The 17,148-nt window shown below is 36.0% G+C and overlaps 1 protein-coding gene across 4 annotated transcripts in view; it reads left to right on the plus strand.

Moving 5' to 3' along the window:
• grid2 (glutamate receptor, ionotropic, delta 2) overlaps positions 1-17,148 on the plus strand; it is a 426,076-nt gene that overhangs the window by 314,483 nt on the left and 94,445 nt on the right. For all 4 annotated transcript variants that reach the window (XR_009204631.1, XR_009204632.1, XM_058390630.1 and 1 more), the window contains exon 9: positions 12,198-12,299. Coding sequence is in view for 2 of the 4 variants with exons in the window: in XM_058390630.1 (XP_058246613.1) it covers positions 12,198-12,299 (102 nt within the window). In the remaining 2 variants the exon portion in view is untranslated. The remainder of the gene's footprint in view (positions 1-12,197; positions 12,300-17,148) is intronic.

The raw sequence follows: 17,148 nt of genomic DNA on the forward strand, positions 1-17,148 counted from the left end.
TGTCCACCACTGAAAGCTCCTACACTGGGATCTACACAATATTAGGCAGGTAGTTTTAATGTTATGGCTGATTAGTGTATTTATTAAGGAGCAGTATTTTTAACCAGTTACATTTAACTTTGTAAAATGTCTGTGAGGCAAGATTTTTTTAATTCATTTATTTACAGAACAGAATAGAGTAGAATACTTTATTGTCATTGTACAGCTGCATAACGAAATTAAGGCTCTCATTTAAAAGGTGCACACATTCATACAAGGTGAACAGATGATACAAAAAGTGTGAATAGATTCATATGAAGATCTAAACAAATATAGTGTAGATATAAACAGATATTGATGTAAACATACATAAATGTTAACAGACAGTACAAAATGCAATTGTAAACAGATATACAGTTGAAACTGTGTACAAAATGTGCAAAATAGTGCAAAGTGAGCAGATAAACCGATCAGCCATATCATTATAAGCACAGACAGTGAATAACACTGTGAATAACACTGATGATCTCCTCATCATGGCACCTGTTAGTGGGTGGGATATATTAGACAGCAAGTGAACATTTTGTCCTCAAAGTTGATGTGTTAGAAGCAGGAAAAATGGGCAAGCGTAAGGATTTGAGCGAGTTTGACAAGGACCAAATTGTGATGGCTAGACGACTGGATCAGAGCATCTCCAAAACTGCAGCTCTTGTGGGGTGTTCCCGGTCTGCAGTGGTCAGTATCTATCAAAAGTGGTCCAAGGAAGGAACAGTGGTGAACCGGCGACAGGGTCATGGGCGAAGGCTGTCCTGTGTGGTCCGATTAAACAGATGAGCCACTGTTGCTCAAATTGATGACGAAGTGAATGCTGGTTCTGATAAAAAGGTGTCAGAATACACAGTGCATACACAGGGTCAAGGCTGTTTTGGCAGCAAAAGGGGGACCAACAAAATATTAGGCATGTGGTCATAATGTTATGCCTGGTCAGTGTATGTACGTTTAATCTATTAAAATAAATAAAAGAGAAGAATTAAAGAATAAATAACTATTGGCAAGATAAGACGTTCTTGCACATCTAGTAGTTGAATGTTGTGAGTATAGTGATTATCGTCTCCATCAGCTTGAGTTTAGTTTTATTCACTCATTTATGTTGTAGCAGGTATTAACAGTCATTCCCTAACCTTTTACCTAACGCCTCTTTTGTTTTCTTTCTCTTGATGTTTAATAAAACTCAGCTTATCTTGATCCCAAGAAGCTGGAACATGCAAATTTCAAAGTTTTTTCCATGAATAAAATACTGATACACAATCTTCTTTAATAAATGTTAAATAAACATCTCCTTAGAGAAAGCTTTAACATATCATTAATTAGATATTTTTCTTTCATAAATATCAACAATCTTTATTCAGTTTATTATTATGTTTAGTGCTATACATGCCCCTGGAAATAAGCTGTTATAGAGAATATATGATGCATTAAAATGAGCACTTTAATATAAACCTGTGGTTTGGATAACGGCCGAATTGTCAGAGCTGCTCTTATATAATGTTAATCCACTCCTTCTGATTTGAGAATTTAACAGTGCTGTGGTATAAGTAGATTTACAGAGCGGCACATACATTGCAGGTGTTTGCTTCTGGTATTTAGGAACAGCTTTCCCCTACAGCTGCCCCACTTGCATTTATCAGTCTCCAGCCCTCACTGACTAAATCAAACTTTCACAGGAGGGACTAGTATAATATATTACACTGACAATTTGATATAGAACTATTCAATGTTGCATTACTGACCTTCAAAATGACATCATACTGATGTTCATGAAAGAATCCTAAAAACGACTCGATAGTTTGGCATATATTCATGTGAGGATCTTCCATTGATGTAATTATTAATGCATACATAACATTTCCTTTTCCTAGAGGGAACCAGCCAAAGGTTAAACTGTCAGGTAGTCCTGTCCATGTGGGGACATCTGGTGTACACGCACACACACACACACATACACACATACACCATGTACTTAATCTCAGTTTAAATTGTATTTATTTTGTTGATAAAAGAGAAAAAAAATAGTTTTGATTTGCCTAAATTTGTGCATATAAATACATCAATATATTTCATCACCTGTAGGTTAATTCAGATCAATATTAATTCTAACAATTTATTACTGCTTATTTTATCATTGTGGCCTTATTGTATAAGAAACATCAACACAAATATGATGACTTTAGAAAACTAGGTTTAGCTTGTAAGGTGGCTTGCACACTGATTTTTTTATACTTATGTTGATCTTAAATCAAGTGACTATTGATAGATATTTATATTTTTAGAAACCATCCAATCAAGAAGAGACACTTGACCACGGATGTGTCTTTTAAAGATTCTGAACACTATGTGTGTTGTTTTTGTTGAAATGTCTTGCAATAGCCTCAAACACACACTGCTAATTCTTCTCCAAAGATGATTAATCTTTTAATTATTATTATCCAGCCATTACTTCTCTCTGCTCTGCATCCTCTGCTTTTACTGACATCCTGTAGACGACTGCATAACATCTATTAAAATGACACATTGAATACGAATTGACTTCCAAACACCATGTTCAGATTCATTATTTGTTTCCTAGTCTTTATCTCAAATGAATGTTTAAATTTAATATGTGGTTTTAATTAAGCAAATGTCCAATTACATCCTTCTTTGTAATTATTTTCTCAAAATATTTACCAGTTTATATTTATATTTGCTTTGACAAATTGCGTCCGAAAGTCAGTAAACACTGAATAGCTGCATGCCAGAGTAAAATATTGTGCTGATGAATCATGTACTGTATATACAGTAAGTTTAAAGTAAACACATTCAAACATCAAAAAAACATTTTTTTCTATTAGAAGAAGCTTGTGCATACTTGGAGGGAGAAACAAAAGAAAATCAGTGAAACTTTTACTGACATGCTGTCCTGTATTTCACTTAAATTACCTTGTTCCATTGTAAGCCTGTAGACACTGCTGTTACAATAGCTGTGCAGAGTGACAGACGTTTAATGGGACATCTCGCCTTGTCCAAAAAAAAAGTGACCCGTGGAGGCTACAGGCAGAACTCCTGCTATATCCTGTCAGGACTCTCATAAATCTAATATGCTTTGCCTGTTTAGCATCCTTTCTTTCTTTCTTTCTTTCTTTCTTTCTTTCTTTCTTTCTTTCTTTCTTTCTTTCTTTCTTTCTTTCTTTCTTTCTTTCTTTCTTTCTTTCTTTCTTTCTTTCTTTCTTTCTTTCTTTCTTTAACAAAGGAGGAATTATTCTGACTAGTTTTTTAAACAAGGGAGGAGTGTTTTATATGTTATTTTAACCAACTGAAGCTGAAAATCTGAATAAACAATATCAGTCAGATTTAAATATATATGTGATAGGTGAATGTTTTTCAAGGATAAAGATTTTTATTAATCATAAACGCATTCAATATCATGTTCAATATGCAAACACATGCCATGTGAAAACTGAGTACAAGTGCAAGGGGGTGCAGCAGTAGGGTAGGGCTGAGGGTGTGTCTAATTTATAGAACCTTGTCAGTGGTAAGTGTAGGTGTTTCTGCTACTTCATCTTTTATTAAATGACATTTGTGTGAAAATGCCAAGTTGAACAATTTATTGCTCAATATTAAAGAAATTATATGCTTCATGGTTATTTTAAGTTCAGACCCTCCATCCCTAACCACCTGGTTCCCTAACAAGAGCGAGAGGTAATTCGGTGCTTTACTCCACAGGGTGTCAGGCTCTCAGGCCATTACAACACATTTCTTTTTTTCTGTGCTTAGCTCATCTCCATTATGACTTTTGAATGTAGAGTGATTTTTTTTTCCTTGAGCTGAAACTTATCCTTGCTGTCACATGCCGGGATTCTTGAAATATTCATGACCTGGTGCTCTAGGGAGACCAAGATCGAAGCGGCATGCAGTGAAGCAGCTAGCTGTTGCTATGGCAATTAAACACTCGGTCATACGACTGGGCGAACCGTAGCTATCGGGCCGAGCAGACCGCGTTTTGCTTTGTCAGCGTGTCATTACCGTGGCTAGAACCACGGAGTGCTTGAGCTTTAAGGCTATGTTTACAGAGTGCCTGAGGCACCACGTTAGTGACACCAAGCACACTCTCTGACTGCAATTTGATAGCAGACTGAAACACCCTCAAGCAAGGCTGCGAAAGTTTATAGAAGCAAGTCATTGATTTGGCATGCTCAGGTACAATATTGATTGTCATGCATTAACATAGACAAACTGTTTTTTTTTCTGACGCAGAGTCTTGCAGCCTAACGGTAGTTAGCAGAAGGGTAGAAGACAGGTGTTCACATGAGACTGAACAGCATTACATTTTATTGCATGCATCTGTACTGCCTTGATGTCCAGTCGTAGACAATGTTATGTATGAACTCATTCCAATTACAGCTTCAGACTGAGCTGTTTATAGTCTGTATCCTAAAATTGATGTTCTGTAGAAAATCATTTATTACCATTTATACTCTATAATCCAATTCAAAGGTGTGCGCATATGGGAAGCAAGGTTCGGTGCCAGCCTTGCCATAACAACAAAAAAGCCATATAGCACATTTAGCTTTTTAATCACACTGATTTGTTTGTTGAGTTCGAAATGATTTCTGAGAGCTTGAACGTAACGCAGCGCAGAACACAATGCAGATTCAGATAGCGAAAGCAATCAAACAGAAAGGTTTACATGGCTATTATTCTTCTGTTTAATGGATTATATAAGGGATTTCTCACCCTGCTTGACTGCTCTGGAATTTCATTTGGACTGGCTTTAATTGGTTTACTCTAGTCCTGTAGACCTTGTGGTGTATACATGCTCATTTTTTTTATCTGATCGAGCTGTCAGTCAGATTATTAACAGATTATTAGGCTGCATGTAAACGTAAAGTTGACAGCTCAATTGGAATAGAAAACATTCACATGAATGAAGATGGTCCACAGTGTCTCTCAGTCTACTCTGCAGTAAGAAGTGGATTTGAGAAAATCTCTGCAGGTAAAACCTAGACACTGATAGGTACCATATAAATAAGGGATACCTGTTTCACCTCTACAGGAAGAGATCAAAGTGACCTTATGACTGATTCACTTTTGAATTATTGGCTGCAAGATTGTGGCCAGGTTGCTGCATAAGCCTGGTCATTTATTTCTTCTTTTGCCCTTCTTTGGGTTAGCTGGATCATGTGCTGTCTTGCTGGTCATGTTAATATTCACATGCTGCATATTAATGATATCCCAGCAGGCCTGGAGATGTTGTTAATTTGCCAGGATGTGACTAGAGCTGGCCGTCACCTACACATGAGACCCTGTCCCTAGACAACCTGCTTGCGTTCACACAGACACACACACACACCTATCAGTGGCAGTATGATTAAGGGAAGCAAGTCCTTGCATAAGATGTAGAAATGTCAAGAATACTCATGATAGGATGGCACACAAAGGGAGATTAGCTTGGGACAGAGAGAGGCTTTATGGTATGCTAATCGTGCCATTCTCCTCACAGAGTCTGGACAGGCCCCCTTGTTGATGTTCGGCAAAAAGAAATGAGTGCTAGGAAGATAAGGAGATGCGCTACCTGCTTTTCTTCCTGTTTCCCCCACTTCTCTCTCTCTCTTCCTTACTCTCTTTCCTTCTATTCACTCCTGAGAGCTCTCGGGAACGTTGCTTAGGATGAGGTAGTTTATCTCTCCGGTTAGTAGATGACAACAACCAGCACTGGGTTTGAAATTCAGCCAGAAAAACTAATTTGAATAGTAAATGTATCTTCTCATCACCATGAGTCTGATGTGCCTAGCATACTGTAGCTGTTGCATTTGTTGAGAGGTATTGCTAAAAATGAGAATATTCCGCTTGACTGCTCAGGATAAAGGAGTCTTATAGAGCATAGCATCATCTTTTCAATTCACATTGAAGTGTTTAAGTCTCTGGGCCAGTGTGCCTCCTAGATTTTCCTGCCACATTTGTTAAGATCTGATTTGTCCCTAGTTTTTCCACACACAGGTCCTGATGTGTGGACTTGTGCTGCGTCTCTTCAAAGGTCCACTGGCAAACAGCTCTATATCGATTATATGGGTTTATGAAATGTATTGCAAACAATTTTTCTTTATTCTTTAGACATGTGAGTTTCTGCAATCATTTTCTGCAGGTCGTTTACTTTGTCAACCCTTGCAGAAGAAAATTAACTAGTTTGGACACGTTTTGGTAGAGGATTTTGTGAATCCTGAGCCAAGACTTGAAATTCATGATATGACTAAGAATTAATAACCCACTTTAAAGCACAGCAGATTTTTAAGCATGCTCAAATGAACGAGTCTCTTGGGAATGAGCTGTCAAATACCAAAAATAAAAACTCTCTTTTTAACACCCCTGCAAAAAAAAATGAATTAAATTTAATTGCACACTTAGTTGGTGATAATGGGAAAGGATTGGTTTGCTTTATACTATAAAGTTTTAAATGTTCTTGTGTTGTAGCTGTCTTCTCTTTCTCTCTCTCTCTCTCTCGCTTCATACACACACGCACACACGCACACACACACGCACACATACATACACACTCTCTCTCTCTCTCTCTCTCTCTCTCTCTCTCTCTCTCTCACACACACACACACACACACACACACACACACACACACACTCACAAACACACTGTCTCCCTCTCTGAAACAAAAACACAAGCACATACATTCTCTATCTGACACACAAACACTCCCTCTCTCTCTCTTTCCGTCTCTTTCCCTCTCTCTCTCTCTCTCTCTCTCTCTCTTTCTCTCTCTCTTCTCATCCACACACACCCACACGCACACATACACCCACACACCACATTCGCAGCACAAAGAGGGTCATCCTGTAATAACAGGTGAAAATGCTACTTTCAGACCATGTTCCATTTGTGGCCATGTTCCATTCAGTACCTTTACATGTGTTAAAGCACACGCATTAAGGCCCAGTGCTCACAGGCATTGCTGGAAATGCTTTTTTGCCCTCACTGTGTAATCCATGACAATGTATTATGCAAATCTATGTAGGGAAATGCTCGATGATCCCTCTAATGACATGCAGTGATAGTATGTGGAGTAACACTGAGATGTGTTGTATATTGTTTGTCATTCTGCTGACAATAGCAGAGTGTTTTTAGATGAGTCATTTAAATGCATTATTTCCACATTCTGGAAGAGCTTTTTGAAACATAAATGAAATTAGTTATTATGTCGACTTAAGGTCTGTTTTGTTCATTTTACAGAAATGTGTGTGGGGGCTGTGTGGCTGCACATGTGTGGCTGTCATCATCTCCTTCACTACACGCCTCAGTTTATTCTCTGTCATGAAAGGAGCTCTGTATTTTATGATGAGTTCTGAAAGCAGATGGGAAGAGTAGACATTTCTTCATGTTGGCTGTGAGCAGGGAAATCATTCGTCTCTCCTCTGTGTAATCCTTAGAAGAGGAGTGGCTCGTTTGATGTTTGAAATAAAAAACACACTTAGGCTGTATTGTTTTACTCGTGTTTTTTATACCTTTTCTTTTATTATGCAAGCAAAATCTACTGATTTTGTTTTTGTTTTGTTTTTTTGTTTTTTTACCTTATCTGACTGTGAGGAAAGCAGAGCATGGTGGCAAATCGATTGGTTGCACAGCACACACTTGCTTCGTTCAACTAGCCAGTGATTTATCCTTGTGTTTAAACGAGACGTTTTCATGCTGAAATGTTCTTTCTCACTGATTGTTATGCAGGTGAACGATCTGTACGGCTGTTGCCACATGCTGTAATTTATAGGAGTAGAGCCATAATATGCCAGGCAGTTTTGTAAGCTGCACCTATTCTAGAAATTTCTTATGGAAACAGATTTTTCCTAGTAGCGGGGCTGGAGCTTTTGAGCTACTATTGGAAGATTAATTATTAGAGTCAGTCTTTAAGAGCATGTTCAAGGTCTTAAATGTTTAAATCAGGGGTTTTAAACTCATTTTACTTAACAGGCCATATTAATTCAACTGAATTACATTTTATTTGTATAGCGCTTTTAACAACTGTTGGACCTTGTCGCAAAGCTGCTTTACAGAAATCTATAAATTCAGGATATAAGTTATAATTTTTATATTTAAATTTATTCCTAATGATCAAGACAGAAGAGGCAGTGCTAAGGAAAAACTCACTGAGATGACATGAGGAAGAAACCTTGAGAGGAATAAGACTCAAAAAGGAATCTATCCTCAACTGGGTGACACTGCAGAGTGTAATTACAAATCATTTCCCTTTAGAACTATTATACGGTATTATAATATGGTCAAAAAGTGCAATTGTCTAACCAGGAAATTAATTCTAGTTTTAAAATGAAGTCTATTTTATAGTACAGTGTGAAATTGGTTGGACATTTATCTCCATATCTCCTTCTTATTTATTGTTTGTCTGACATTACCAATACATAAAGGTCTTATATACACAGTACTGTGCAAAGGTTTTAGGCAGGAGTAAAGAAATGCTGTAAAGTAAGAATGCTTTCAAACATATATATTTTAATTGTTTGATTTTAATCAATTTACAAAATGCAAAGTGAGCAAACAGAAGAAAAATCTACATCAAATCTATATTTGGTGACACTACCTTTTGCCCTTTGGCTTTAAACCAACATCAGTTCTTACACTTGTACAAAGTCAGGGATTTTGTAGGATCAGAGTCAAGTGTATGATTAACCAACTATACTGAGCAGGTGCTAATGATAATCAGTTTCATATGTAGGTTGAAACCCAGTCATTAACTGAAACGGGGACAGTTGTGTAGGAGCTGAAATCTAGGTGAGGAACAGCCAGTCTGAACAGCCAGCTTTGCTACTAACATGAGGTTGTGCCTCACCATGGTAAGACTGAGCACAGCAACAAGACACAAGATAGTTCTACTGCATCAGCAAGGTCTCTCCCAGGCAAAGATTTCAAAGCAGACTCTGGTTTCAAGATGTGCTGTTCAAGCTACAGCCAATATTATTAAGAACTATCTTCAGCGTATAGGAGAACAAGCAATCCAGGAGGTGATGTTTGGCTTCCACAGAGCCCTGATCTCAACATCATCGAGTCTGTCTAGGATTACATGAAGAGACAGAAGGATTTGAAGCAGCCTACATACACAGAAGATCTGTGGATAGCTCTCCAAGATGTTAGGAACAACCTTGCTGCTGAGTTCCTTCAAAAACTGTGTACAAGGGTTGATAGAAGAATCAATGCTGTTTTGCAGGCAAAGGGGGTCACCTGAAATATTGACTTGATTTGAATTTCTATTCTGTTTTTTAACTTTCCATTTTGTTAATTGATAAACTAAATAAACTATTAACACGATTATTTGATACATGGTTAACATGTAAGATTTTATGCTTGCTAATTAAAAATGGCATCATTGGTAGATTTTGTCAGTAGGCAAGTTTATAGCAAAGATTTATAACAAAGACTAGCTCTTTTTCTCTAAACTTACAATTAAATTATAGTCCCTAACACATTCCGAAAGTAGAAAGTATGATTTTAAATGCATTTGGTGTTCTGGATTAGTAACTTTATTTGGTTCATCCCAATACACCTGTTTGTATGTTTGAAATGTTAATGAACACTTATGGATGTGTAAGTAGTCTTGTTGGACATTAGTAGATATGAATGTTTGTCTAATTGAGCATTATACAGTTTTGCTGTGTTGTGATGTTTAGCGACTAATATCCCACTTTCTTATGTAACCTTGGTTCTAGTAAGGATTTTGAAAATAGTATAGTATACTGTTTCTGTAGTTTAGTGCTATCTATCCATCTACCTCTGGTTTCTGCCCAGTGTCAGAAAGCTTTTGACCATCTTGGCTGGACTACTGTGTGTCTGGAGCACAGGGGCAGAAAGCTGATCATTATGATTTATTGTCATACCATTATATGCAGCAATATTTGACAATAACCATTAAGAACTATCCATATGGAAAGGTCAGTAGATAAAATTGCATGCAACAGCCCATAGCTAAATCTGTTCTGACTCATTAACTTCAGAAGTATCAAACCAGTTCAATTTGGATGCCATTCACTCCCTAAATATAGGGAAATTAAATGTGGGAGTGCATATTTTTGTGTAGAAAAAACCTAAACTGTCAAACAGCAATTTAAACAAGTTTAGCCAAGTAAAATATTTTCCCTGTTTTGATCCTGAGCTAAGATTACTATCCATTTGGAGTTTGCTTGCTGTTCATGTATCAGTGTGACTTTCATCTGGGTTTTTCAGTTTCCTCCCCACTCCCAAAAAGTTGCCAGCAGGTGAACTGCTGATGCCCTTTAGTGTGAATAAGTGTAATAACATAAAGTCTGTGCACAAATGAACACATTAAAATATTCAGATTTTAGTCTTATGTTTGAAATCTGACAAAAAAAGTATTTACCCTAAAGAACTATTTTTCCCATTAGAACTAGTTTTCATTTTAGAACTTAAGTATATCTTAAGTGTGAAATGACAGTGACATCATCAGTGAACACGACCTTGCAGCGCAAAGAAAAACGGGTCACAGATAAGCGAGACACGGAAAAAGTGGACATCATTTTTAATGGTAGCTTTCTGATCAGAAAAAAGAAAAGAGAATGAAAAAGAAGAAGAACAAGAGTCTGTTTGCAAACTAAGGAAAAAGGAGCAAAAAATATTGTTCAGTATTAAAACTAGTGTTACGTTTATAAGGATATTTCCTGCTTTAAAGTTCTATTGATGAATTTCAGTGTATACACACTCCTGATAAAAGTGCAGGTTTTTATGATGTAAAAAAAAAATAAACCAAGATAAATCTTGCAATAAAAAAATAGCTGAATTAACACTTCTTAATATGAACTACTGATAAGTGAAGGCATGTACTAATTATGAGCTAATGAAAAGTTAACCTTTACTAGGATGCAACTATTATGAATTCATGCAAAATATTAACCACTTTAAGTACATGTACAGTTTGTTTGTTATTGTATTAATTAACATTTCAGGTTAAACAACAACTTGCTCTGTAAACATTGATAATGTGCTCTATAAGAAAGAATATAAATGTGTGCAGATATTTTGAGAGACAGTGGCCCAAAACATGAGCAAGAGAAAAAGAGCTGGTTTTAAATAGTAATAGTTAATAGCTTCGGCTACATGAATAAATGTTACTGTAATCATTTCACCCTTGTGGGTAAAGGAGCATGTATTAGTACTGCAGTGGAATTTAATGAGAAATTTATAGAGAATGACACAAAACTGGTTGAGATGAAATTATTGATGTTTATTATTAGTGTCTGTTTCTAGGTTCAGTAAGGAGGATCGGTGTAAATTATAAAAGTTATCCAGCACCAGGCAATGATGTTTCTGCATATGACAAATTACATAAACAATTTGAAATGATGTGGATTTAATTTTTATTCATCATTATAGCGCATGTTTGATTAAGTTTACCCTTACATATTAATTAATATATTAACTAACAAACATGTGCTAACATCAAGCTGATCGTTATTCATGCATGAGTTCATAAGACTCGCGTCGTAGTTAAGGTTAGCTCTTGATTAGTACATGCATCATCATTATTTCATATTTAAATAAGAATTAATTTGGGTATTAGTGCAGAATTATACATGTACTCTTATTGTTAAGTGTCATATAGCAGCCATTGCAAGGGAAAATCAAATTAAAAGAGAAAAAAAGAGGACTGTATCAGCATTTCTTTTAAATTTTGCATTGTGAGTACACATATTATGTATATTTCCTTTTGCTTTTACTTTCTATTGGGATTAAATAACAGAGACATTGGTATTTTATTAAGACTTATTTCAGTATTACAGTAATACTGTACAATACAGTATAATACAGTAATACATGCTCCATAAGTGTATTAGATGAAATATAATAATATTATTTTGATAGCTGATACTTGCATTCCCAGATAGTAATCAGTCAGATCTGATGAAGTGTTTGAGTACATTACAGTGTTGCATAACTAAAAAATAAATAAAAAGTAAGAATAAAAGAAAGAAAACCTTTTTATGGTTTATTTATCTTTCTATGTTTAGTTCTAGGTTTGTGTAATGCACTGTGTAGAGATTACAAAAACATGATCTGTGTTCTGTTTTTGGACCTGTTTTAAATTCTCTGTTCTTATGAGATTTAAATAATGATGTATTTTCTTGTTTTTCTTTTATCTTTATTTGATTTATTTTTTAAGCTGGCAACCTGGGACCCTGTCCATGGGCTAAACGGAACCTTGTCAGACCGGAAACTGGAGAACAACATGCGTGGGGTGGTGCTACGTGTTGTTACTGTCCTGGTAAGAGCTACTTTTAATATTTTCCACAGCATGCTTTTTTTTGTTCTGTAATTAGCTGATGAGATTTGGATGTGAATTACATGGTCATTTTCTCACTGGATCCCGAGGAATGCAGACTCTCACCAATACTCTCACCTCTCGTACATACGTTGAAAAGAAGTTTGGTGTGCTCGAGTGTGGGATTGGAGGATGAGTAAGAGCTAGCTGTATATTGAGATTTCAGTTCTTCTATATTGCCTCCAGCACAGATTTGAGTGAGTCCCTTGAGTTTGTTAAAGATTTAGTTGTCTGAATTCTTCATATCCCTGCTTTGAAGTTAGTACAAGAAAAAAGAGATGCTATGTCTGGTTCATGTCTCACTCCTTCTCTAACCTTTTTTTCTGCTTTTGGTGATATGCTTGCTGAAAATATTATGAAATGTCGGTCTGACAAAATTCAGAGTGTGTACCTGGGAATGGGCACAGGAAACAGTGAGTAATTGTTCCCAAATGATGACTCTTTCTAGTGTAATTGACCAAACCAAATGAATGCACATCAGAGAATTCTCAGAACAGAAAAGCTACCAGTTGCGGGATTGGAAGAAGGCGGGGTGAACAATTCATACATGAGCAAGCTTACTGGAAAACCTAATCAACTAATGTCTGATGTTATAGATGAAGTAACCTAACACCAAAGTATGACAAGATGCTTAGATGGTTAACTGCAGTAACTGCATGATATATTAAAGAGCCATTGTCTTTCATTTATAATAACAATAATTGCCAGCCAGTCTTTGGTAAAAATTTTGGCTATGAGTCACAGTGTCTTCTTATCACACATATAATATATTATTCAGGTCTGGCTAGTTTTCTCTCAGCATATTATTAGCTAGGCACCGAATCCACATGCCTGTATTTAGCTGATAGGAATGTGCAATCTGAAAATATAGTAGCAATATTGGAAAAGAGTGCTTTTGAAAATAATTAATTTTTTATTTAATATTAAGCATTTGAATTTCTATGTAATGTTTAAAATAGTAAATAATAATAATAATAATAATAATAATAATAATAATAATAATAATAATTTAATAGTTTTTTGTTCTTGTTTTGATGTTCTATTTTTTAACATAAAAGTAAAATATAAATAAGATAATACAAAAATAAGACAAGTTGTTTTTTTCATTCAACTCAACTGTTTTGTAAGTGATTATGATTATGTTTCTCGTATGTGTTATTGTCCATCACTAGTTGATGATTTGCCAAAATAAATAAATAATTGCCATTCACACAAATGTATTCCAGCATTAGTTCCCCCCGATGGAGTGCATCCTCGGCTGCTGTGTGTAATGTAGAAGCAGGTGCTGGGATGCAGAAATGAGCGGGATGCTATCTGTGCCACCGCTGTACATTTGAACATACCATTGTTACCATGTTTTAATGAATGGTTAGTGGACAGGAGGAAGTAAAATGCTGGTACAAACATTCTCAGAAGCTTACTTACCCTACTTTTACGTTTCTACAAACTAGAAACAGGTGATTTTTATACAAGAGATCTCATATTCTGTCATATTTGCCAAAACACACATACACTTTTTTTTCTCTATTATTTCTCCAGTAGACTTCACAATTTTTTTTTTTTAAATAATTTGTTTAATATAAAAGACTATTTGTTCCAAAATTTATGAGAAAGAGGAATTTATTCAGCTGTTTACCTCCTTTTCAAGTCTTTTATGTCCTTCTTTTAGTACACTATCATTGTGTGAATACAATGTGTAGTTTATCCTAATTCTGTTAACCATAGCATTTCTACTTCAAGAAAGTCTAATAATGTTTTTGATTTTTGTTCAGTTATATTTGTGATTGATATTTTCTTCATAAAACACAGTCGGAAACAGAGCTAATGTTAGGTGTCACCATTTCCCAACTTCTGTCTGCTTCCTTTCTGTTTCATCTGAGCCAAATCATTCAACTAATTCATCTGAGAGAGCGAATGCAAGCATATGCTTCCTCCAAGATGCATGCTTGCAGTAGAACACTGTGCTTCACACTTAGAGAGCAGTATCAATTGTCCAATTACCTTTTAGTCTGCAAGCCATGGATGCCTGTGATACTGTCTAAGGTGCTATTAGCTGACCGGCCCTTAATGATCTGAACAGCCTGCTCAGGGTTGTTTTCTTCAAGCAGGTCAGAGATGTATTTTGCTCCAAGGCCATTAAATGATTTGTAAGCAAGTAGCAGCACTTTATAATCAGTCTAGTAATTAACTGGTAGTCACTGTAAGGATATGAGGATTGGAGGTGTGATGTGCTCCACTCTCTTTAAGTCCTCCTGGGAAGTTTGTATATACGAGTTGGGAAGTCGTAATTACAACATCAGGTGCACTGAATTCAATCTTCTCTTAATTAACTTAAAAAAAATACAGCAACCGTTTTTTTGTATCAATAAATGCTATAAAATTAGAGAGGGGAAAGCATCTATAAACAAAATGCCTGTGCAACAGTGCAAATCAAACCATTTCATTCCTATAGGTGTATGATTGTTAAATAATTTGCTTGAATTTCAACAACTTGCTGCATATGTAAAACACATAATAACTGAAATCAGCTTCTGAGCGGAGTAAAGATTTAATTTTAACAAATTTACCATCATCTACTGAAAGTTGCATCTATTGATTCTTCCATGTTTTCTAACTGATGTGCCCCTAACTCTCACACTCTTTGTGGTGGTGCTCAGGTGCTCAGAAATCCAATCTTTCCCTCATGACTTGAACGCACCACTTAATGAGGAAACAGACCAGTAAAGAGACCAACGCAGTAATCCACTCTCTTATACGTGAAGGCATGAAGGAGCTTCTCTACAATCTGTTTAGATATGGAACACATGGATCTTCTTATGCTTTTGAGATCTGAGTCCAGTAGTTTGCCAAAATGTCTGACATGATCTTTAGAGTCTTGGATTCAAGGAGCCATATTCAGATTTGAAGTAAGTGCATATAGCAAGGATTCATACAGAAATTTTTAGGCACTATTCAGGAGCAATGTGAGAGATACACAAAGAAGCATCCTAAAGGCATCCATTAAATAAATTAAATTAAAGTGAGCTGTAAACATAGCATATGGGCGCTTGGTCATGTTATCCTCTAAACTATGGGCACAGGAAAGAATAAACATCAAATGAACAGCACTATTGTCATTATTTTATTACTCAGAAATGTCAAAATAGTGAATTGAAAGTGTGTGAATTAGATAGCTTATATCCTGCATACACACTACGGTTTTATTACTTAAATTAAGTTGTGTGGACATTTTAAACAGATGAGGTAAAAAGATGTGTGTTGTCTGTTTAGCTATGATTTTAATAATGTCATTTGAATTGGCATCAAGAAAGCATAAGGCTTTAAGTAAGTCATTGAGTTTCACTCAGATTTACTGTCCATGGTGACAAAATAACATCTAATTTCTGTTTAACCAGGACCAGTTAAGGACCACTGGAAGCAGTCCTAACCATTATAATCAGTCTAAAAGATGTATAGTTTTCTATTTCTCTCTATATATAGGAAACAGTGTTACAAATAAAACTCGCTATCTATAACTAACACTTTCATATTGCTAGAGTCAGCATTTAGTCTAACATCATTTAGAAAGTTTTAAAGGACTGTAAATTGTCATGGTGAACACCACAAAGCTGTTTACAAATCTTCTCTATAAAGGGAGATATATACATAGGCATATACAGGAAGTGCTTAGTATGGATATGTCCAAGTTGCTCATTGTAGGAAGAGCTTCATTACAGCAGTCTTCAGCACAAAATGGATTAAAAGTGAATTATTATAGTGAGACTTTTCCTATTTGTGAGAAATATGTTGCAGTTAAAAAGTTAAGTGGTTTCCTATACTGCTTTATTCAAAATAATCTGAGATCCCAAACCTCATAGAATGAATTTAGTGAACCATTGGGGATAAAAACTCAAATGCAAGACCCTGCAGAGACACATTTTAAATAAAACGAATTGAAATGAATAGTAACACTTGTTCAGTTGTCCAACTAGAATGAGTTCTAAAATTAAGGTACTCTATTACTGTAGATTGATGTGTGAAGTTCAGAGCTTGAGTTCTGCTCAAACACTCATGAATAACATCACTTCAAGTTATTTAAAGCTTACTGTTGCACTATCCAACCAGTGACCTATTGCTTTCCCATAGAGACCAATGAGCTCATGAAGTATTTAAGTGCAAAATTCCCCTTTACAGTGATAATACTTCATTAAAAACACTTCAAATGAGTCATAGTAGAAGAAGAAGAAGAAGAAGAAAGAAAGAAAACAATATTTGCTGAGTTCCCTACTTCCCTGCAATAACAACATGTGTTTATGGGTGAAAGGAGTTTGCACCCATGGGAAATTTAGTCTTTTATAAATCAAAGCTCCATATAAATGAAGAGAATTTTTTTTTCTTGATGGCAGATAGATTAGTCACAAAGGTTTTAAGGGTTCATGAGTTCACTGGATGTAACTGAGTGTCCCAGGGACTGTGTTGTCAGGATTTATAGCACAGTTAACATGGAGTTTTTGATAGGCACCTGAGTCAAGAGTGTCGAGCTGCTCTAGACATGGGCGGACTGGCAGGGAAACACTGCCGCTGCCATAGAGCTTGTCAGCTTCCCACCACCCCAGCACTATTCTTGTCTTCATCACTGTCACTGTGGATCAGAACAGTATGCCAGAGTGAGTAAGAGAGAGAGAGAGAGAGAGAGAGAGAGGGGAGCAGAGATCCTAGGGATAAGCCTGAGATAGAGGGAAAAGCTCTGCCATACGCTACCAAAGTCAGCCATATGTGAGGGACGAGTGAAAGAAAAAATGAGTGAGGCATA

The sequence above is a fragment of the Hemibagrus wyckioides genome, linkage group LG05 (genome assembly GCF_019097595.1).
Source record: "Hemibagrus wyckioides isolate EC202008001 linkage group LG05, SWU_Hwy_1.0, whole genome shotgun sequence".
Taxonomy (NCBI): Eukaryota; Metazoa; Chordata; class Actinopteri; order Siluriformes; family Bagridae; genus Hemibagrus; species Hemibagrus wyckioides.